General features: G+C 43.5%; 1 protein-coding gene across 1 annotated transcript; it reads right to left on the bottom strand.

Annotated features, from left to right (window-relative positions):
• Positions 1-1,087: 1,087 nt before the first annotated feature.
• Sdhc (succinate dehydrogenase complex subunit C) lies at positions 1,088-21,532 on the bottom strand. Its single transcript, XM_036202923.1, has 6 exons — positions 21,482-21,532; positions 15,668-15,724; positions 13,602-13,703; positions 10,213-10,274; positions 6,895-7,058; positions 1,088-1,776 (listed from the first exon to the last, which is right to left on the bottom strand). Exons 1-6 carry the CDS (start codon positions 21,499-21,501, stop codon positions 1,672-1,674), a joined length of 510 nt encoding a protein of 169 aa, XP_036058816.1. The 5' UTR covers positions 21,502-21,532; the 3' UTR covers positions 1,088-1,671.
• Between the last annotated feature and the right edge of the window lie 681 nt (positions 21,533-22,213).

Below are 22,213 nucleotides of genomic sequence, written 5' to 3'. Positions count from 1 at the left end.
AGATTTCAAGAGTCTACTAGAGCAGCACTCCACCCCACCCCACCCCAGCGCTGAGTTCACATTGTCTTCCTGTTCAATGGCCACGTCTTTCTTCAGTCTACCGCTTTGACTGATCTGAGTAGAGTTTTTCTTGATGCTGGGGACGGAACCAAAGGCTCTGTGCATACAACCATGGAGCCAAATACCTAGTCCCAAAATGAATCTTTTATTGCAGAACTGGAGAAACTATCAAGATAGCACTTTTAGCTGGGGGACTAGTTCTGTGATACAGTGCTTGTGGACATGTACAAGGACCTGACTTTGACCCCTAGCACCATAAACAAAGCACTCCTGTTAAAGATTCAGGGTCCCAGTGGGGGTAAAATAGTAAGTTTTCCTATTATATATATTTTCTGGGATTCTGACACCCTGTTCCACTTTTAAAAATTCTCTACTAGTCATCCCCTGCCCACCTCACCACCCCTACCTCACCGTCTCAAATCTGTCTCTGTAAGTCATTAGCCCCCAGCTATCACCTCCACGGGTGCCAGGTGTCCTTAACTGAAAGAAATACTTGCTGAACTGTACCATGAAGTGTATAACTAGCTATCCACAGGATGGGATGGGACCCTGTGGAAGGCCTTCAAAGCTCTCAACAGAGCTGGGCAGTAGTGGTACATGTCTTTAATCCCAGCACTCAGAAAGCAGAGACAGGCAGATCTCTGTGAGTTCAAGGCCAGCCTGGTCTACAGAGTGAGTTCCAGGACAGCCAGGACTACACAGAGAAACCTGAGCTAAAAAACTAACCAACCAACCAACCAAAAGCTCTCAACATGCTTAGCTGACCCCCTTTACTCTTTTCCTGAGACTTCCTCGCAGTACCCAAATCTCTCACTACTTGTATGTTTGATTACCTCAGTTTCCCCCAGTGGTCAGTTGTAGAACAAACTATTTCTCTCCTAGGAAAGGTCATTCTGGAGGGTGTAAATGTCCAAGACCCAAAGGAAGGGGCAGAAATGAGATCCTTTCTACTAACCCTCACTAGATTTCAGAGTCAAACATGAAATGAGTAGTATTTTCATTCTTTCCAAAGAAGACGGTACAAGAATTTAGATTAGAAAACATGACATTAAAGGTATTTTATTAGAAGTGAAAAACAGAAAGAACAGAAAATACAATTTTTTTGATCTTCCTCATCCGTCAAAAGCGCTGTATCTTTTCCCCCAAGCATGAGCTTCCAAGATCCAACTCTCTCTTTCTGTCCCTCTAGCTGGGCAGGGCAAATCCCTCCACCTCCACCTCTCTTCTCTCAGTCACACTGTGTGGGTGCTAAAGGCCCTGAGCAGACCAATGAACAGAACTATCCTTTAAGCCAACAGCCCACAGGCAGTGGCACCCAGGGCAGCCACAGAACTGGCATTGTTTCCACTGTCTCAGCAAGAAGGAGCCGAAAGCCGACCCTCAGCACAAATCAGAGTCAAACGTGGAGAGGAAGTAAGGCTCCTGGGCCCAGGGAGAAGGACCTTTCTCTACTAATACGGTTCTTCAAGCTTCTCTACTGAGCTCCAGTGGGATCTGAAACTCATGGCATCTACACAAATTGAGGGAACCTTGGTGGATGGAGACAAGAGTGGTAAACAGGAACATAAATCAGTGTGATAATGTATAGGACCATGCTGGAATTTCAGCTCTTCACATGGCTGCCAGCCCCACAGAGCACAGCACAGCAAGAACCAAGACAGCCACTCCAGACTGCTGTACCTGGGGGATCGCCAGGCCTTTCCCTAGGTCCCACATCTGTAGGGGGAAAAAAAAGAGGGGAAAGTTTTAGTTTTTTTGTTTGTTTGGTTTTGGTTTGGTTTGGTTTTTTGAGATAGGGTGTCTCTGTGTAGCTTTGCGCCTTTCCTGGAACTCGCTTTGGAGACCAGGCTGACCTGGCTCTGCCTCCCGAGTGCTGGGATTAAAGGTGTGCGCCACCACCGCCCAGCAAGTTTTAGTTTTATTTTCGGTAATTAGAACCCGGCCACTCTCACAACTCCTTTCTCAGAAATCTACCTGCTGAATGGGTACCTCCCTTCTATGGGATTCTAGAGAAAAGTACTACATCCCTATGCCCCAATTTCACTCTTCCGAAAGTCACAACACAGTACCTACCACCCTCTTCCCCAGTGACTGACAATCAAGTCCCCTCATGTGGTAGAATAGATTGAGTGATGTTCTCCACAATGCCAAGGGCCCTTCATACAAAAGCTTCCAGACTGTACACATCCTCCCCTGACATGAGAACACATGTAGATCAATGTTTCTGGAAAGATATTCATTCAAAACATGGTTTTGTTTTCTGAGATAGAATCATGTTATCATGTTGTATAATCCAGACTAGCCTAGAATTCACCATGTAGCTCAGGGTGAGCACAACCCAAGATCTCCCTGCTTAAATTTCCCAAGTGCTGGAATTACCGGCGTTCACCATGTCTGGCCCAAACATATTTCTGCACAGTGTAAGGCATTATGTGGTTATAACTTCCAAGTTTCTCAAGCCATTTACTACTTAAGTCTGTGACTCTCCAGTAGTCAATCACAGAGTTCTTTGGTGAGCTCATCCTCAAGGACTGATATTTTAAAGACTACATTCTGGGACCTACAACTAATGCCTTCTCTCCTTCTCTTTCGAGATGGGATCTCATGGATCCCAGGCTGATTTTGAATTCATCGGGTAGCCAAGGAAAACATTGAACTTCTGATCCTCCTGCCTCCACCTTCTGAGTGCTAGGATTACAGTATCCAGTTTATGTGTGCTAGAGATCAAACCCAGGGCTTTGTACATGCTAGGCAAGCATTCTAACAACTGAGCTATATCTCCCTCATTTAAAGTTTCTCTCTCCCTCTCTCTCGTTTTTCAATATAGTGTTTCTTTGTGTAGTCCGGGATGACCTGGATCTCACTCTGTAGACTAGGCTGGCCTCAAACTCACAGAGATCTGCCGCCTGCCTCTGTCTCCCCAGTGCTGAGATTAAAGGTGTGCTCCTCCACTACCCAGCCTGTCTTTTTCTTTTCTTTTTTTTTTGGACATGATCTCCTATATAATCCTGGTTGGCTTGGAACTCTCTAAGTAAACTAAGTTGGCTTCAAGCTCATAGGAATCTGCCTGCCTGAGTAGGGGATTAAAGGCATGCACCACCACCAGAATCTTAACTTTCAATTTCTTTCTTCTTCTCCCATTTTCTCCCATCCAGGACTTCACTATATTAACCTAGGATACACTCGAATTCCTAGGCTCATGAGATCCTCTGACCTCAGGTTCCTAAACAGCTGGGACCATGCCTGGCTCTCAAACTTTTTATTTTACTATGACCTACTAAGAACAGGGTGGGGTGGGGTAGGGGCTATAGTTTAGTGGTAAAGCACTTGCCTTTTATGTGCTAACTTGAGTTAGACCTCCAGCACCAAAAACAAAACAAACAAAACCAAACTCTAGACTCTCTTGCTCCCTAAGGGTATGAACACTCTAGGGCAGTAGTTCTCAACCTGTGGGTCGAGACCCTTTGGGACCTTTCCACGTGGTCACCTATCAGGTAGCCTGCTTATCAGTTATTTAAATTATGATTCATAACAGTAGCAAAATTATATTTATGAAACAGCAACAAAATACTTTTTTATGGCTGGGGGGTGGTCACCACAACTTGAGAAACTAAGGGTCACAGGTTGAGAACCACTGCTCTAGGGCAAAAAGTGGCATTCAGGTTTCATACTTAGCACACAAAGCAGCCTCCACACATTCTAGCACATGAACCTCTCCAGTCTGACTATAAAACTGACTGAATCAGGAGTCACAGAAGACAAATCCCAGAGGAAGCCCAGGAAGAAAGCAAGGTGAGAGGACCCCCTGGTCTCAATGCCCAGCTAGCTTCCACCTGGATGTCATCAAGTGTGAAGCAGATTCCACAAAGAGCTGCTTTGCTCACAGAGGCACAGTGCTTCTTGAGACACTGAGTCCTGTTGGGTAGTATCAGCAAGAGAAGCCTCTAGAAGGCAGGTCAAAGGTCTACATTTCCTCCTCTACAACCATTCCATTTCCCCATCCTGACAGACCTTCAGCCAGGCAACTGCTAAGACATACAATTTCATGGCAAACAGTTAAAACCTGACCTGCACCCAGAGCTAGTGCTTGTTAGAAGAAAAACTTAAAAGCAGATTTAGGGCTTAATAAAGCCTTTAGGTGCCTCACTTATCTCAACAAAGAGATTATCAAAATGGACAGGAACCAGGGCAAAAAGCCTGAGTTCTAGGATTGCCAGGTGATCCCTAAGTCTAACTCGTATTAAGACAAAAACAGACAGAAATGAGCCCCTGCCTGAGCCAGGATGTGAAGCCCTTGGCTGATTTTCTTTACAGTTTGGTTCTGTGGAGTCGAAAGCCAGTAATGAAACTGCCTTTTCTTTCCACTGTCTCCCTCAGGAATAAAAGTCACTTCAAATCACTGAACATTGCTCCGGGGAACACTTGATAAACACACTTAATTTAATAGATCATTTAGTCTCTCACTTTTTTTCATTCAACTGTCTACTAGACCAGACTGAAATCCAGAAAATGATTGTCTCTGAGGCTGGCTCTGATGTGGAGGTTATAAAAGGTCAAATTAAGACAAAAGCATCCAACTGACACTTTGCTTGGGTTCAGAAATAATGGAAGACTAGAAAAATACATTTTAACTATTTCTTGGAGAAGGACACAAGAGTAGGGATCACAAAATACAAACTCTTACAATGCTCAAACTTGCCAGGCAGGAAGATGATGAATCCAAGGCCTGGGCAATTGAGTAAAGCCCTGTCTGAAAATATAACAGTAATCTGGGTGTGTTCAAAGCCAGTCCTGGATACACAGCAAATTTACAGCCAACCTAGGTTTTATGAGACTCTGTCTCAAAAAGCCAAGAATAAATAAACCAGACATGGTAGCACTAACTTATAAAATCCCAGCAGTCGGCAATTTGGAGTTAGAGTTGTGAGAATAAGAATTTCAAGGTCATTCTTGGCTAAATAGTGAGTTTGAGGTCAATCTTGACTACATGAGACCTTCTTTTAAAAAGGGGGGTGGGTGGGGCTGGAGAGATGGCTTAGCGGTTAAGAGAACTGACTGCTCTTCCAGAGGACCTGAGTTCAATTCTCAGCACCCACACGGCAGCTTACAACTGTCTGTAACTCCAGTCCCAGGGGATCTGACACCCTCACAACAACACACATAAAATAAAGTTAAATAAATTATTTTTTTAAAAAAAGAGTGGTTGGAGAGACAGCTCAATGTTCAGAGCACTGCCTGCTCCTCCAGAGAATCCAAGTTTGGTTCCCAGCACCCGCAAGGTGGCTCATAACTGTTGTTGAATAATCTTTTTGCATGCTGTGAAGATGTGTTTTTGCCAAGGTGTCTTCTTATCGGTTTAATAAAAAGCTAAACAGCCATTAGCTAGGCAGGAGGTATAGGTGGGACTGCCAGACACAGAGGATGCTGGGAAGAAGAAAGATGGGGTTGCCAGGAGACACAGAGAGAGCAAAACATGCTGGAGGACGGGTAAAGCCACGAGCCACTTAGTAAAATATAGATTAATAGAAATGGGTTAATTTAAGTTGTAAGGGCTATTAGTAACAAGCCTAAGCTATGCCCAAGCTTTTATAATTAATAAGTCTCTGTGTCATTACTGGGAAGCTGGTGGATCCAACCAAAAGGTCCAACTACACATAACTACATCCTCTTCTGGTTTGCACAGGCAACAAATATGCATGCACATGGTGGGTGCACAGACATGCAGGCAACACACCCATACAAATAAAAATAAAAATCAATTTTAAACTGGTAAAAAGTGTAAAAAAAAAAAAAAAAGGATGGGAGACATAGCTATGTGGTAGAGTGCTTGTCTAGCATGCACAAGATCCTGGGTTCAATTCCCAGTAGCACAAAACAAACCATAACAATAAGCACAAAAACCACCCTGGCTGGAATCTTTGTGTTTGTGTTTGCTCTCATTCTCTCCAGTTACTCAGTACAATCTAAAGTGAGGAAAACCAAAGTTGATACACTTGATCTAACCAGACTTGTCACTCTGGGTGGAAAGGAATGCTACACTGAAAGCATAACTGCTTATCTCGCTCATAATTCAATTCCCAGTGTCAAGAATCGTGCTTGACAACTTACAGGGCCAGTTCATAGTTACCTGAAAGCTATGTCTTCTCTGCCAGATCTGGTTTCAAGGGTCTTTTAATAATTGTATGTCTCTTAAAAGTGGGAAAGTTCCCATGATCCCTTTCAGTACTGGCCTAACACATACTCATAAAGAAATTCGGGAGGGGCCTTGTTTAGCTTTCCCCAAAAGGACTTGAGTAAAGATCCAGTACAATTAGCCTTAAGAATGGTACTAGAGGGCTTACAAGATGGCTCAGGAAAAGGCACTTCCTGTCAAGCCTGACAACCTGAGTTCAAGCCCCCGACCACAATATGAATAATAAATAAATAATAAAATTAAAACTGACAGACAGACAAGGTTGGGCCATGTGTGGTGCTCATGCTTATAATCCCAGCACCTAGGATGCAGAGCACAACCACAAATTCAAGGCCATTCTGGTCTATACAGCATATAAAGCTTTGCACCTTTCCTGGAACTCTCACACACTCACACACACACACACACACACACACACACACACACATACACACACATACATACATACATATATATACACATGTCTCAGCAAGAAAAGGAGGATAACTCTGTGGTTAGAGGTATAGCATGTGCAAGGGCCTTGGGTTCAGTGAGCCCAGCATCAAAGGGGGTGGGAGGATAGGCAAAGGTAAAAGAAGGGGGACCCTCCCGGCCTTCCCACCCTCTTTATCCAGGAAACTACAAATCCACAATTAACTTACCAAGTGTCGGATCCCATTCCATGCGTGGTACATGAGAGGGAAGACAAGCACAAACTTAGCTGAATGGATCAGTGCTGGCCCCAAACACAGGGACTTCACAAACATCAAATAAGACTCAAAGTTCCCAGGAAGCAGCAGGGCCGACAGGCCAAAAAGAGAGACCCCTGAGAGAAAAGCAAGCATCCCATTAATTACAAGTAACATAATGTGTTAAACTGGGTTCTAAGAAACTCTTGACAATTCTTTTTGTTTTTGTTTTTTGAGACAGGGTTTCTTTGTGTAGCTTTGCACCTTTCCTGGAACTCACTCTGTAGCCCAGGCTGGCCTCGAACTCACAGAGATCCGCCTGCCTCTGCCTCCTGAGTGCTGGAATTAAAGGTATTCGCCACCACCGCCCGGCTACCTGATAGAATTCCAAACCACTTTGAAATAGAGAAAAGTTAAGTCAGGATGTACTTCAGCTGCCAAAATGCTTGACTCACATGTACAAGCCCTGAGTTTGAAACTAGCACCACATAAAACCATGTATGGGAGACTGGAGAGATGGCTCAACAGTTAAGAGTACTGGCTGCACTTCCAGAGGACTTGGGTTCATTTTCCAGCAACCATGTGGTTGTTCATCTGCAACTCCAGACCTAGGGAAGCCAATGTCTTCTCCTGGCCAATTTGGGTACCAGGCATGCACATAGTTCATACACATACATATAGGAAAAACACTTGTAAACATAAATGAAAAAAAAATCAACCAAATAAAACATGTATGGTAGAACATGCCTATTATTCCCAGCACTTGGGAGATAAAGGATGAGGATTACAAGTTCAGGACTGTTGGGAGTGGTGGTGCAGGCCTTGGATCTCAGTACTCAAGAAGCAGAAGCAGGAGGATTTCTGTGAGTTCAAGGCCAAGCCTGGTCTACATAGTGCATTCCAGGACAGCCAGAGCTACACAATGAGACTGTGTCTTTAAAAAAAAAAAGAAAAGAAAAGAAAGTTCAGGACTATCCTGGGCTACATATAAAGTTTGAGGCCAGTCTGTTAGTCTGGCCTACATAAAACCTGTCTCAAAAAAGAATGGTGGTAGGACAGGGCTGGAGAGATGGTTCAGTGGTTAAAAGTATCCTGCTCTTCCAGTGGACCCAAGTTCAGTTCCCAGCTTACAGCGGGTGGCTCATAACTGCCTGAATACTGGTTTCAAGGGATCTGCCTCCAAATACATGTGGCATTCACACACACACACACACACACACACACACAAGTCTTAAAAAGAAATAGAAAAATTTAAACTCATGTTATAGTGAGAGGGCCTAATGCTTTAGCTCAGGAGTGAAGTGTTGGCCTAGCACGGATGTGGTTCTGGGTTCAATCTCCAGCCTCCAGCACCAGGAACAAAGTTTGTGGTGAAGGGGAGGTCACTAGGACTCTGATGGTAATAGGAAACTGCAGTATGACCAATCATTCCCCCTTCTAACACCCCTCACAATTAAAATACAAACAAACATCACTGACAGTCTACAAGCCCTCTTACCGCTAGATCTGTCAGGAAGACTGCTGAGTCTGGAGTCTGCCTGACTTACAGGAGTTCCAGTGCACCCCACCTGAAAATTCCCCAAGACATTAAATCTGAGGTCTCCTAAATCTCGGGTGTCCAATATGTCAGGTCAGGGAACAGCCTCTCGAGATCCCTCCTAACACCCGGGTGAAAGAGAAGAGACTCTTCAAACAGCAAAACAGCAGAGAAGCCCAGGCTGCCCCACCGAATCTCCCGAAAATGCAAGCCCTGCAGGCTCTACATCTGCTAAGTGTTATGCAGGGCTGTGTGACTGTCAGCAAGTGTTCTGCAACTCCTAGAAGCTGCCAAAACTCTTTCCGACACTTCTTCCTAGAAAGCCCTGCAATAAAGATGAAAACATCTAAGGAACCTGGGAAAGCTGTCCAAGTGACCATCAAAACTCAGGCTGGCAGGACCCCGCTATATTATCTACAGCGTTGTTACACTAATCACTTGACATGCTGGCCATCTGCTTCCCTGGAATCTCTCACGCACTAACATATAGTAAAGCACTTTTCAGCACTTCCACCTTTGGTGAGAGTTTCCCCATGTGTTTCCATCTTGGGAATACAGACACCAAATGTACTCACAATGTACAAAGGGCTGAGAACAAGATTTTTAAACTACATATGATTAGACAGTTTCTGAAATGCCCAAGACTAACTATGCCAATTATCAATGTAAACAATAATCACCACAGCCTATATTCAAAATTATATGTAGCTAATTCTGAGTCGTAAGGAGACATCACAAATAAAATGACAACCTAGGGAATCTCAAAGGGAACAGGAACTCTTTTTTGTTGTTTGTTTGCTTGTTTGAGACAGGATCTTACTATGTAGACCAGGCTGGCCTCAAATACACAGAGATTGGACTGCCTCTGCCTCCTGAGTACTGGTATTAAAATCGTGTATCACCATGACCAGCCGAGAATTCTTGATGCATTTTCTACAGGATAAAGCCTACCCGGTCTTGTTTTTTGCTGTTGTTTTCTTTTTTTTTTTTTTTTTTAATTACTTTTTTTAAAGATTTATTTTTATTTATTTTATCTGTATGGGGTTTTGACTGCATATATGTATGTGTACCAACTGTGTGCCTGGTGTCCAGAGAAGCCAGAAAAGGGTGCTAGGTCTCCTAGAACTAGAATTAGAGATGGTTGTGAGCCACCATGTGGGTGCTGGGAACCAAACCTAACCCCAGTCCTCTATAAGATTAGCAAGTGCTACTGCTAATATATAATACAAGTATAATGGGAATGTGGGAACTCATAGTTAATTGTTAAAGGGATGAATTAATGCAAAGCCTAAAGGGAGCCTGACGATAGTGGTGCTCACCTTTAATCGCAGCATTCCGGAGGCAGAGGTAAGCGAAGGCAGAGCTCTGTGAGTTTGAGGCCAGCCTGGGCTACAGAGTGAGATCCAGGACAGCCAGGGATGTTACACAGAGAAACCCTGTCTCAGAAAAAAGAAAGAAAGAAAAGAGAGAGAGAGAGAGAGAGAGAGAGAGAGAGAAAGAAAGAAAGAAAGAAAGAAAGAAAGAAAGAAAGAAAAAAAGGAAAGAAGGAAAAAGGAAGGAAGGAAGGAAGGAAGGCCGGCCGGCCAAGCTTAAAGGACTTACATTCACTCTAAATCAGGTTGCTGAGGTGCAAAGGAGGCAGGGATGAGAGTCAGAAACAGCAGTTCTTCAAAGATCCCTTTATACACACAAAGATCTGTGTGTGAATGTGCGTGCGTGTGTGCGTGTGCATGTGTGTAAAAATATATACATACCTCCACTTAAGGCTATACCAGTGCCACGGTGGCAAACGGACATTGTCATGGGAAGAGACCAACTACAAAGAAACATACAAAGACAATTTTTTAAAAGGATGGCAGGGTTTTTTTGTTTGTTTGTTTTTTGGTTTGGATGACGTAATTTAAAAATAAAATAGAAAAAGAAAAACAAAAGCAAAAACCATCCGGGGCTGGAGAAATGGCTTAATGGTTAAGAGCACATGTTATTCTTGCAGAAGACCTGAGTTTGGTTCCCAGTGCCTGAATGGTGGCTCACAACCATCTCTAACTCCAGTTCTGGGGATCTGTCAAGCATTCTAACCTCTCAGGGATCAAGCACACATCTAGAATATACAAATGTGCACAGGCAAAACATTCATACACATAAAATAAATCCTTAAAAACAAAAAACAAGAAGTCTCCACCTAGCTTTCACAGCCCTATATCCAGTTTCTAATTTGAAGATAAGAAATTTGACTGAACACAGCTCAGAGGTGGAATGCTTATGTATCCTGCATGAGGCCCTGGGTTGGATCCATTGCAAAAAAGAACAAGAAAAATGACTTATTTTTTTAAAAAATCTAAAAAAAAAAAAAATCCAGAGCTGGTGGCGCATGCCTTTAATCCCAGCACTTGGGAGGCAGAGGCAGGAGGATCTCTGTGAGTTCGAGGCCAGCCTGGGCTACAGAGTGATTTCCAGGACAGGCTCCAAAGCTACACAGAGAAACCCTGTCTCGGGAAAAAAAAAAAAAGTTATCTCTTGATTTTACAAACCGAATCACTGCTACCACTGAGAAGAGGAAACAAATACAATTCTAACTCTTTTCACTCAGGGTCCCCATGTTGGTACCAATTAGAGCTTATACAACCAGAAAGCAATCATGCTGGTTGTGTGACTCATGCCTGTAACCTCCGGGTGGCACGGTGAGACCTGCCTCAAAAATAAGCAACAGCTCACGGTCAGTCTGGACGATGCAGGACAAAACAGAAAAAAAGTACGAAGTTAGCTGCTTCAGACATCCTTCCTTGACATATTATCTAGGAAATAGACTCACGTTTCCTGCTGTTTCTTTTTCCATGCAAAGTTCCATAAATGGACCTAATGTAATTTTTTTTTTCAAATGACTTGTGACGAAAGTCCAGGCTTATTTGAACTACCCCTTCCAACTCCCTCTCTCATTCCTGAGGCAGGTTCTCACCATTTACTAAGATCTCTTATTAACCTTCTGTTAGGGTACAATGCCCAATTTCTACAATTAAAATTATTTCTGGAATCTGAGTTGGAAAAAAATCCTGAAGGGTTGTGGTATTTGTGGAGGTGGTTAAAAAAAATGGCCAGTATCCCCTGGCAGGAACCCAAGGAAAGAGGGCAGCAAAGCTCAAGATGCTTCGCTGAATTAGTGCTTATTTATCTGTTCTTAATTTGTAAAAAGATCTACAGGGGTTCTCTTAGAAGACAAAAACAAAATCAGCTAGCGCTTCTACTTCTGAACACGAGATGAACAAACATAAACACGTATGTATAAATGTATATATAGCGCCCCCCCCACACACACATGCTTGCACACACACACACACATGACTGCAAACACAGTATATATCTCAACTCTATCCAGCGAGAGGACCTAAAGTCAATGATGTGCTGGTAGTGATGAGCCCGTCTAACGCTCAATGCTGATGCCATACTAAGGAACTTCTAGTAGCCACTGCTAGAACAATTTGAGCATCAAAGTAAACAATGACCGTAAAAGAGTGTAACTTTTGTGTAAAATAGGAATCCTTAAAAGAAAGCAAGGTTTGCCCTACAGAAAGAGGAAGTCTAAAGGGTATGTGCAATAAGACAAGTGTGGTGACATTCAACCTGTAATTCAGTATCTGGAAGGTGGAAGCAGGGTAAGAAATTCAACGTCAGCCTCAGTTATACACAGTCTGAAGACAGCCTGAGCTATGTAAGAGTCTGTCTAAAACACCAATAAATAAGCTAGAAACTGCAAAAAGTAATGGATTTCCCCTAGAACCAAAGGAAAAGAACCCAGCCTCTGTTAACATGTTTGTTTATTTTAAAATACTTCATTTATTAATTTAGTGTATCATGGTACACAAAATGCAGATCGGAGGACAACTTCTGGAGTCAGCTCTGTCCTTCCACCACGTGGGACCAAATGATCAAAGGTCGTCAGGCTTAGTGCCAAGAACCTCCACTTACTGAACCGCCTTCTCAGCCTGAGAACTTAATTTCAGCTTCATGGAAAGAGTCACATTTCCAACACAAGTGCAAAAGTATGAATCTGTGTGTTTTGTTTTTGTTTTTTATAGCTCAGGCTGGCCTTGAATTTGCTATGTAATTGAGGACAGGGTTAAACTCCTGATCCTCCTGCCTCAACACCCCAAGTGAACCACCTTTGATCAGCCTCAAACAGCAATTTATTTATTTATTTATTTTTAAATCTTTTTTGTTTTTTTTTTTAAGATTTATTTATTTATTATGTATACAGCATGTATGACTGGAAGAGGGCACCAGACCTTATTATAGATGGTTGTGAGCCACCATGTGGTTGCTGGGAATTGAACTCAGGACCTCTGAAGAGTAGTCAGTGCTCTTAACCTCTAAGCCATTTCTCCAGCCCTCTTTTTGGTTTTTTGAGAAAGGCTTTTTCTGTGGATCAGCCTGGCTATCCTGGATCTCACTCTGTAAACCAGGCTGGCCTCGAACTCACAGAGATCTGCCTGCTTCTGCCTCCCGAGTGCTGGGATTATAGGCATGTGCCACCATGTCTGGACTACAAACAGAAATTTTTGAGATCAAACATTCTAGCATAATACATTCCAATACTAAAAGATTTTGATACTTATATGCTGAGGAATCACAGTAGAAAAGTACTAAAAGTCAGTTTTTCATAATTAAACCATCAGGTTTCTCCAAAAGCAGGACACTCTGTATGTGTAATAAAAACACTACAATATAAAACAAAACATACCACAGCCTCAAATCTAAGCAGAGGTATTGTAGACAGCATTCAGTGTTGTGTGGTGTGGTGGCAATGTACAGTACAAAGTATGTGTGTTGTGTGCTCAGAACCATGGCTGCAGTGAAGTCTTCAATGTAGCAGGCAGGCAATACCAGAAACACTTCCGATGCATGAGCTGTTTGCTTTTGAATTTTCTTTTCGGCAGCTGTGCATTCAGAAATCCTTTAATTGGTGCTGACTTGTTTCAAGACTCTTCCTTCCACTGACAAGCCACAAGTTAAGAAGCTGCGTGCTAATGTAGGCCGTACTGTTATCACTGCCCGGCCCACTGCTCCCGGGTACTGTATTATTATTCAGTAAGATACTTAGAGAAAGTAAAATAAGCCAACTCTAGAGCATCCCGCTCTGGGCCCTTACCTGTAGATGGTGATATGAGGAGAAAGAGGACGGTTTGAGCTTGTGTTCTTATTCCAGAACCGCTCCATCTCTTCCTTAGCTGAGGTCCCCAAAGGAACAGCACTAAAATACAAGAGATTCAAAAAGAACCAAAGTGCGTATTTTACGTAGTAGTAAAAAGTATATTTTTAAAGTTTTATTTTATTTTTAGTTGTGGGTTATATGTATGTTAGTGCAGATGCCTGAGGAGGTCTGAAGAAGGTGTTGGATGCCATAAGGCTGGAGTTACAGGCAGGTGCTAGCCACCCAATATGTGTGCTAGGAACTAATTTGGGTCCTCTGTAAGAACAGTACATGCTCTTACATTGTGCCATCCCTCTAGTCCCCTAAAATGTCTTTTTTTTAAAGAAAGGTAGGGTTGGATCAGGAGAATAGCTCAGTGGGGAAAGGTGCTTGCTGACAAATCTGATGACCTGAATTTGATCTCCCTGGACACACATGGTAGGAGGAGAAAACCACTCCCACAAGATGTTTTCTTACATCCACCTGGACGCCCACGAGCCCCACCACACACACATTAATTATATATTAAAGATAAGGGTATAGAAATGGCTCAGAAGTTAAGAGCAGAGGCTGCTCTTCCAGAGGACCCGAGTTTGATTCCCAGCACCCACATGGTGGCTCACAACAGTAACTCCAGTCCCAGGCAATCCAGCTGGCCTCCTCAGCACTGAATAAATGTAGCACACACACAGAAAATAATGCAGGCAGAACAGCCACACACATAAAATTAAAATTAAAAAAAAGTAAAGACATAAAGAGATAAGGTGGCACACACCAGCAGAGGCAAGAAGACTGGGAGTTCGAGGCCAGCCTGGACCACATAGTAAGTAAAAGGCCAGCCTGGGCTACAAAGAGAAACTGACTCAAAAGCAAAAGAGCTCATAATCCTAGCATTTAGGTTGAGCAGAAGGATCAGGACTTCTGTATCACCTTATCCACACAGCAAGCTCAATGACTAGCCTAAGCTACATGAAGCCCTGTCTAAAAACAAAACAAAACCCAACCCTAAAAAATCAAAAGCAAATGGAAAACATGACAGGTAAGTGCATTTGTGAGCCTGACCAGGTTCTGTCTGCAGGAAAAGAAAAGGCCGTAGTTCTATAAAGTACATCATTTGGGACAAACAGAAAATTTGAAAATCAGCTCTGCATCAGATAAGCATTCATTGGTTAATTTCTTAATTGTAAAGTTATGCTGTATATTGTCCTGTTATATAAGCAAACAAAAATGTTAGCAGTTGATGAACCTGGATGAAATGAGCATAGGACTTCTCACACCAGGTATGGCAGTGGGTGTCTATAATGCCAGCACAACAGAGGATTACACAGGGGATCACAGAAGCTCAACACCATGGTGCTCAACACCCAAGACTTCCTCAAAAATCAAGACAATGAAACCAAAACAAAGAACCCAAAATGTACGATTCTTACGCATTTTCTGAAAGTATAAGGTACTTGATATTTCCAAGATAAGCCTTTAAAAAAAGTTGTTGAAGTCAACAACTAGGAATAAATATTTAGCAGGAAAAAATAAAACTCCCAGAGATCCACCTGCCTCTGCTTCCAGTGTGCAAGGACTAAAGGCATGTACCACCACACCCAGATTTCTACTGCCTTTTCATGAGGAAAAGAGTTAATAATATAAAATATTCATAGTATGTAGACAGATTTTTCTTTGGGCCACTAGCTCACAAAAAACGACTTATTATTAATTATGAAAGCTCGTCCTATAGCTTAGGCTTGTTTCTAACTAGTTCTTATAACTTAAATTAATCCATATCTTTCAATCTACTTTTTTTTCCCCCGTGGCTCAGTCACCTTTACTCTTACTGTCTATCCTGCCTATCAAAGTCTGGCTGGTGACTCTGCCTTTCTTCTTCCCCCCAGAGCTCTCTGTCCAGAAGCCCCTGCTATACTTCCTGTCTAGCTACTAGCTGTTTAGCTTTTTATTAAACCAATCACAGTGATGACACATGTTCACACTGTGTAAGGGAATATTCCACAACAATAGAGTTCAAAACTTACTTTCTGAGACAAAGCTGAAAATTAAGGTGGGCCCGGAGGCAGTGACGGCCAAGGTGTCTGCAAGAGATTCAAGAATACAAATTTAGAGACCAATACCAGCATATCAACTTCCCCACCTTTGCACTATATTATTATTACTATTTATGTAGTCCTAGCTTGTGAAACAAGGTTTCTCTGTGTAGTTCTGGCTGTCCTGGAACTCGCTCTGGAGACCAGACTGGCCTGGAACTCAGGGATTAAAGGGATGAGCCATCATGCCTGGCTCCTTTGTATTACATGAGACGTGGAAAGACTGACTGAAAATGAAATGAAGGTTGAGGGTATAACTCAGTGTAGAATGTATGCTTAATGCACATGGGACCCTGGATTCCACCTCCAGTGTCAAAACCATCAGAGGTAAGCACAGTGTCCCTAGTTTCCGGCTGAAAAACTACAACCTGAAGACAGGCATGGGGAGTACACCTGTCATCCTAGCACTTGGTGAACACAGGCAGAAGGGTTAGACATTCAAGAACAGCCTTAGCTACATACTGAGTTCGTGGCCAGTCTGGGTTACACAAGACCCTGTCTCAAAAAAGAAGAAACGAAGGAAGGGAGGGAGGAAGGGAGAGAGGGACAGACTGTATATAACTAAGTAGGATATGGTAATAAGATTATAATTCTAGCAGCTGAGCTGCTGAAACAGGAGGATGGCAATTTTCAGGTCAGCATGTGCTATAAGATCCTCTCTTAATAATTAAAAACAAACAAACAAACAAACAAAAACAAAAAAAAATTAAGCTACAACCAGAAATATTACCTACAAATGCAAATAAAGTTTTAAATGAACACAAATACTAGATGAGAGAATGAGAGCCAATAATATTACACACAAACAAATTTGTTGTGTGTTTTTTAAGACAGGGTCCCATGTAGTTTAGGCTGGCCTCAAAACTTACTATGTAGCTAAAGTACTTCCATCTCCCAAGTGCCAGGATTCCAAGTTTGTCTTCGGGATGTTTTTGTTGTTGTTTTGAAGCTAGGTCCTAACAGGAAGTGGTTAGATAGGGGTGGGCAGTGACTTTAATAGCTAAGTGGTAAAGTGCTTGCCTAACATTCAAAGGGTGGGGCTTTGGGTTTAATCCCAGCACTGAAAAACAAATAAGCCAGAGTAAGTAATTGACAGTGGGAAGCACACAGTTTACGGATGGCAGAGACCGGCTCCATATGGATGAATTAAATTTTGAAGAACAAGGGATTTGAGGATGGACAGTCCTAATATTAAGCCAGGTCATTTCAAAAACTACCATCTGGAGCTGGAGAGATGGCTCAGTGGATGAAAGCACTTTACACAACCTGAATTCAATCCCACAAGGCCCGCTCAAGGATGCAAGATGACTAACTGTACAAAGTCCTCCGACTGTCACACGCACACCCAAGTACACACACACACACACATACAATAATAACAACTCATTCTTTAAAATTAAAAACCTACCATCAACTTCCAGAGAGCAGAGATAAACTTCAAGTCACGAAACCTCTCATATATAGTATTAAAAAAAAAAAAAAAACATAAGAAAGCAAAGATTCTTTACCATTCCCACAAAAAAGTATTTACAAAGAATAATTATGTTTTCTACCTAAAAGTTGCTACTTAAAAAAAGAAATTACAGGGGCTGGAGAGATGGCTCAGCAGTTAAGAGCACTGGCTGCTCTCCTAGAGGACCAGGGTTTAATTCCCAGTACCCACATGGTATTCACAACCATCCATAATTTCAGTTCCAGGAAACCCAATGCCCTTTTCTGGTTTCTGAAGGTTCAAGGCACGCACGTGGTACATGGACATGCATGCAGGCAAAACACCCATACACATAATAATTTAAAACATTTTAATTACATTTTATTTATTTTGTGTGATGGTGCATGCCACAACACACATGTGGGAATCAGAAAACTTGCAAAGAGTCTCTTCTCTCCTTCCAACATGTGGACATTTAAGAAGTGACCACAATGAAGTTCTAGACATCAAAACATTTACCTGTGTTAATTCTATATAACTAATTATTCACTATGTGCAAGGCACTGTGGAGATATAAGAGCTCTTTAAGAGCCATCAATCTGGGCCGTGTGGGGGTGGCACACCTTTAATCCCAGTAGTCAGAGGCAGAGGAGTCAGATCTCTGTGAATTTGAGGTCACTCAACAGAGTGAGTTCCAGGACAGCCAAAGCTACAGAGAAACCCTGTCTCAAAAACCAAATCAAAAAAACCAAAAACAAATAAATAGTAATATCTTATCAAATAGTAATTTATTTGTTTAATAACTTTTTTTTCCTTTATTTTACATACTAACCAGTTTTCCCTTCCTCCTCTACTGTTCCCTCTCCCCAACTTCCATCTACCCACCTCCCCATCCATCCACTCCTCCTCTGTCTCCATTCAGAAAGGGGCAGGCCTCCCATGGGCTGGAAGAGAGCATGGCACATCAAGCTGAGGTAGGACAGAGCTCCTCCTCCTGCATAAAGGCTGGGCAAAGTAATCCAGCATGGGGAACAGGTTCCCAAAAGCCAGGTAAGCACCAGGGACAGGTCCTGATCTCACTGCTAGGAGCCTTACAAACAGGCCAAGCTACACAACACTGGCAGAGGGCCTAGGTCAGTACCATGTAGGCTCCCTAACTGTTGGTCCAGAGTCCATGCACTCACAGATCAGGTGAGCTGTCTCTATGGGATCCTCTGTCATGACCTTGACCCTGGCTCATACAGTCCCTCCTCCCTTTCTTCAGGGGGACTCTCAGAGCTCAGCCCAGTGCTTGGCTGTGGATCTCGGCATCTGCTTCCATCAGTTACTGGATAACAGCTCTCTGGTGACAATTAGGGTAGTCACCAAACTGATTACAATAGATGGCCAATTCGGGCATTGGGTAATTTATTTTAAAAAATGTAAAACCCTACATCTAATAGTTTAAGAGTTAGATATCTAGCCGTTCGGTGGTGGCACACACCTTTGATCCCAACACTAAGGAGGCAGAGGCAGGCAGATCTCTGGGAGTTTGAGTCCAGCTTGGTCTCCAGAGCAAGTTCCAGGACAGCCAGAGCTGTTACACAGAGAAACCCTGTCTCAAAAAATAAAACAAAACAAACAGATCCAACAATTTTCTAAATGGGTTCATGATGTCCATTACACCACTGATACTAGACGCACAATCAATTCAGGAGCCTTATGCTCTACAACAGAGCATCAGAAGGGGCCATTATTTGAAGGAAAAAATCCAACCAACCCTCCTCAGTTCTCTCTCTTCCCTTTGGAGGCAAGAGGTGAATGCAGACATTGTGCACCCAGGGCTCTTAGAAAGAAGTGGGAACAAATCTCTTTAAATCAACTGAATTGTCTCCGAAGCTGCAGGGCACACATTCCTCACACCAAGCTAGGCCCAGTCACTCGGCTACCCAGCAAGAGTTTGCAGATGTGGGTTGGAATCTATCGCATGCTCCGTCTAGTGCTATTGTTCCCCAAATACCAATGTAAGCTTTACACAAGGCCCCTACAGAAGCAAGCCCTAGAAACTCCATAACCTTATTTGAAATATGAAAGCAGGTATCTACCCTCATCTTCCATGTGAAACCAGAAGCTCTGCAAAGACTTTCTACGCTGGGAATGGAGCTTAAAATGTTACAGCTAGGAGCCAGTGAGATGGTTCAGAGAGCGAAGGCACTTCCCATCAAGTCTGACAACCTTAGCTGGACCCTTAGGATTCACAATTGTCCTCTGACCTCTACACACACGCCACAGCACATGAGCACCCACCCACACCCACAATAAAGAAAAGTGGGAAAAAAAAGTGTAAAAGGTTATAGCTAGAAGCAAGTGTTCTGTTTTGCGACAGGATCTTACTCTGTGGCCCAGGCTGGCCTCACTCTATAGCTCAGGCTGGCTTCAATCTTACAGCAACCATTCCTGTCTCAGTCTCCTAAGTGCTGAGACTACTGGTGTGAGCCTTCACAGGCAGCTGATTAAGTCATTTATGTGAAATGGTGTGGCATTTACATATGTCTTCTGCACAGTCCTACACTTTCAATAATTTCTCTATTACTTATAATGCCCAATATAATTTAAATGTCCCATAAATGTCATACCATATGGTTTTAGGAAGGGGGAGGTGTGTGCCACCTAGGTGCAGTCCAAACACAACCAATGAGGGAAAAGTTACTTTAGAAATAACCAATGAGTAGTCTAGACACAACCAATCACATGCCTACATGGGAACAAAAGGTGAAGCAAACTATTCTCAGTAAGTGCTGAACTGACAATGAATATCTGAATGACAGAAGACTACAGCAGGGTATACCTACAGCTTGACTCACGTGGACTCAGTATAATGCTGGTGGGGTAGCGGACTTAAACTGCTTTTTGTAATTTGTTTTTCTTTTCTTTTTTTAAACCATTTTTTAAAAAGATTTATTTATTAAGTATACAGTGTTCTGCCTGCTTGTATCCCTGCAGGCCAGACGAAGGCACCAGATCTCATTATGGATGGTTGTGAGCCACCATGTGGTTGCTGGGAATTGAACTCGGGACCTCTGGAAGAACAACCAGTGCTCTTAACACCTGAGCCGTCTCTCCAGTCCCTGTAATTTGTTTTTCAAGTATTTTCAATCTGAGTCTTGATGAATCCAGGAAGAACCCAAAGATGAAGACTCTAAATACTAATCCTGAAACTCCTAAAATGAAATGTTTAGAACCAATATGATCATTTCAAGCTAAATGTTAATTCACCCAACATGCCCTAACATTCACCAACATGTGATACATCAAAGAATTTGAAAGCATTCAATGACAGTCAAATAATTCAGATTGCAGGACGCAGCTCTGGAAAACTTGTTCCATTCCTATCTCAGAGAAAAGGTGCCTGGGAAAATGCACAGCCAAGTGAAAATGAAGGATAAAGATGACTGATCCAAATTCCCAAAGACTCACTTTGTAACAAAGAAAAACTAAACAGAACCCCTCTATTTTTATACTGCATGGCTGAAGTGGAAAGAGAAATGAAAACACATTTGGGAGAATTAGGGACTGGAATTTCAACAGCACTGAAGCTAAATTTCCATAACAAATCATTTCCAAAAATAGGACAGACACAAAACTGTGTTGGGATTTGTACCATAAGTGTCTAGGGGCAACTACAGTCTTACAACTATAAAGGCTCTGGGAACGATACCTAAAGAGTGAAGAATTAAGAACACAAGAAAATCTAGGCTATGTCTCTGGACAGGAATTAGCTTTTGGAGAAAGGAAGGGGATACCCACCCCATCACAACGCTAAACCAAAATGAAAACAAAGTGAATTTTCTGGGCTGCCGCTGTTAACCCTGGCACGGGAGGGATGCATTTGGAAGCCAGACAGTCCCCACGCGTTGCAGCAGCAGACCTGCCAGGGGTCAGGAAACATAGACTAGGTGCACCAAGGAGCCCCTCCCCCTACAGCCCCTAAACCCCCACCCCCAAACTGTAGGCCTTGGGGCCAAGTGATCTCGAAATTAGTTTTTCGAGGCTCGGACCTGGGTGAGACCACAAGAGCAAGTTGGGAAGAGGCTTTAGACGTGGGCGAAGCAGGAAGAGTGACAACCGCGCCACTGGTCCATACAAAGTGACCTCTAAGCCCTTCGGAGCCCGGGGGTGGGGTGGGGGTGCTAGCATCCCCGGGGCGCGGCCTGCACAGCCACGGGTCCTTTTCTGTCCCCCGCCACGCTTATGCCGCTGTCACCACCCTGAGGGACCGATTCAGGTCCCCTAAGGGTCGCAGGCACGGACTCCCAGCCCCAAGCTAAAGTCACCTCAGCAACAGCGCAGCCATCTTGAGTTCCGGCCTGGACGGAAATGACGTAGCCCCATCCCCCGCACCCCCTCCCTCTGGCAGAGGAGCCGGCGGGGGGGGGGCTGTCACGTGACAGCTTAGATTTTTTTTTTTTTTTTTTTTTTTTTTTTAGGCCGGAACCTCGCCTGGGTTTTGCGGCTCGGGTCTTTGCGGATGGTGATTTTTCCTCGGTTCTTTGGTTTTCCTCCCTCGTGCTAGTTTCTGGCGTCGTTTGTCAAAGTGATTGTACTTGGTGCATTTTCCCCCCCGCGTGTTTATTTTGTCCCGCTCCCCCGACCGGACAGCGACTTCGCCCGGCTTCTCCGCCGAGGATTTCGGCAGCTCACCTCAACCCCGTCCTTTCCAAGCTGTCCTAAGAAATCTCCGAGCTAGCTGACTGAGACACTCGAGGAAAAAAGCTACTTTGGGCTTCCTCTGGTTCCTTAGTGTTTCCTCGCGGCTCTGCAGCCCTAAAGAGATCCAGGCAAGCACTCTGTTTTCAAGCTGCACAGCCCCAGCGAGAGGAGCACCTTGAACCCCAGTTTGGACACTAGGGCGTGTGGGGCGGGGCTGTCACAGGGCCTTACACCGCTGTTTTCAAGGTCGCGGATCCACGTCTGGCCACCTCCTGCAGGCCCGGCCGTTCCAGGGCTAGAGCTGCTGCATGAACCAAACTCCCACCCGCCCAAGACAAGGCTCCCTTGTTTCTTTT

The sequence above is a fragment of the Onychomys torridus genome, chromosome 11, assembly GCF_903995425.1.
Source record: "Onychomys torridus chromosome 11, mOncTor1.1, whole genome shotgun sequence".
Classification (NCBI taxonomy): Eukaryota; Metazoa; Chordata; class Mammalia; order Rodentia; family Cricetidae; genus Onychomys; species Onychomys torridus.
The sequence above is the reverse complement of the archived record's forward strand: the minus strand, read 5'-3'. Positions and strand labels throughout refer to the sequence as shown.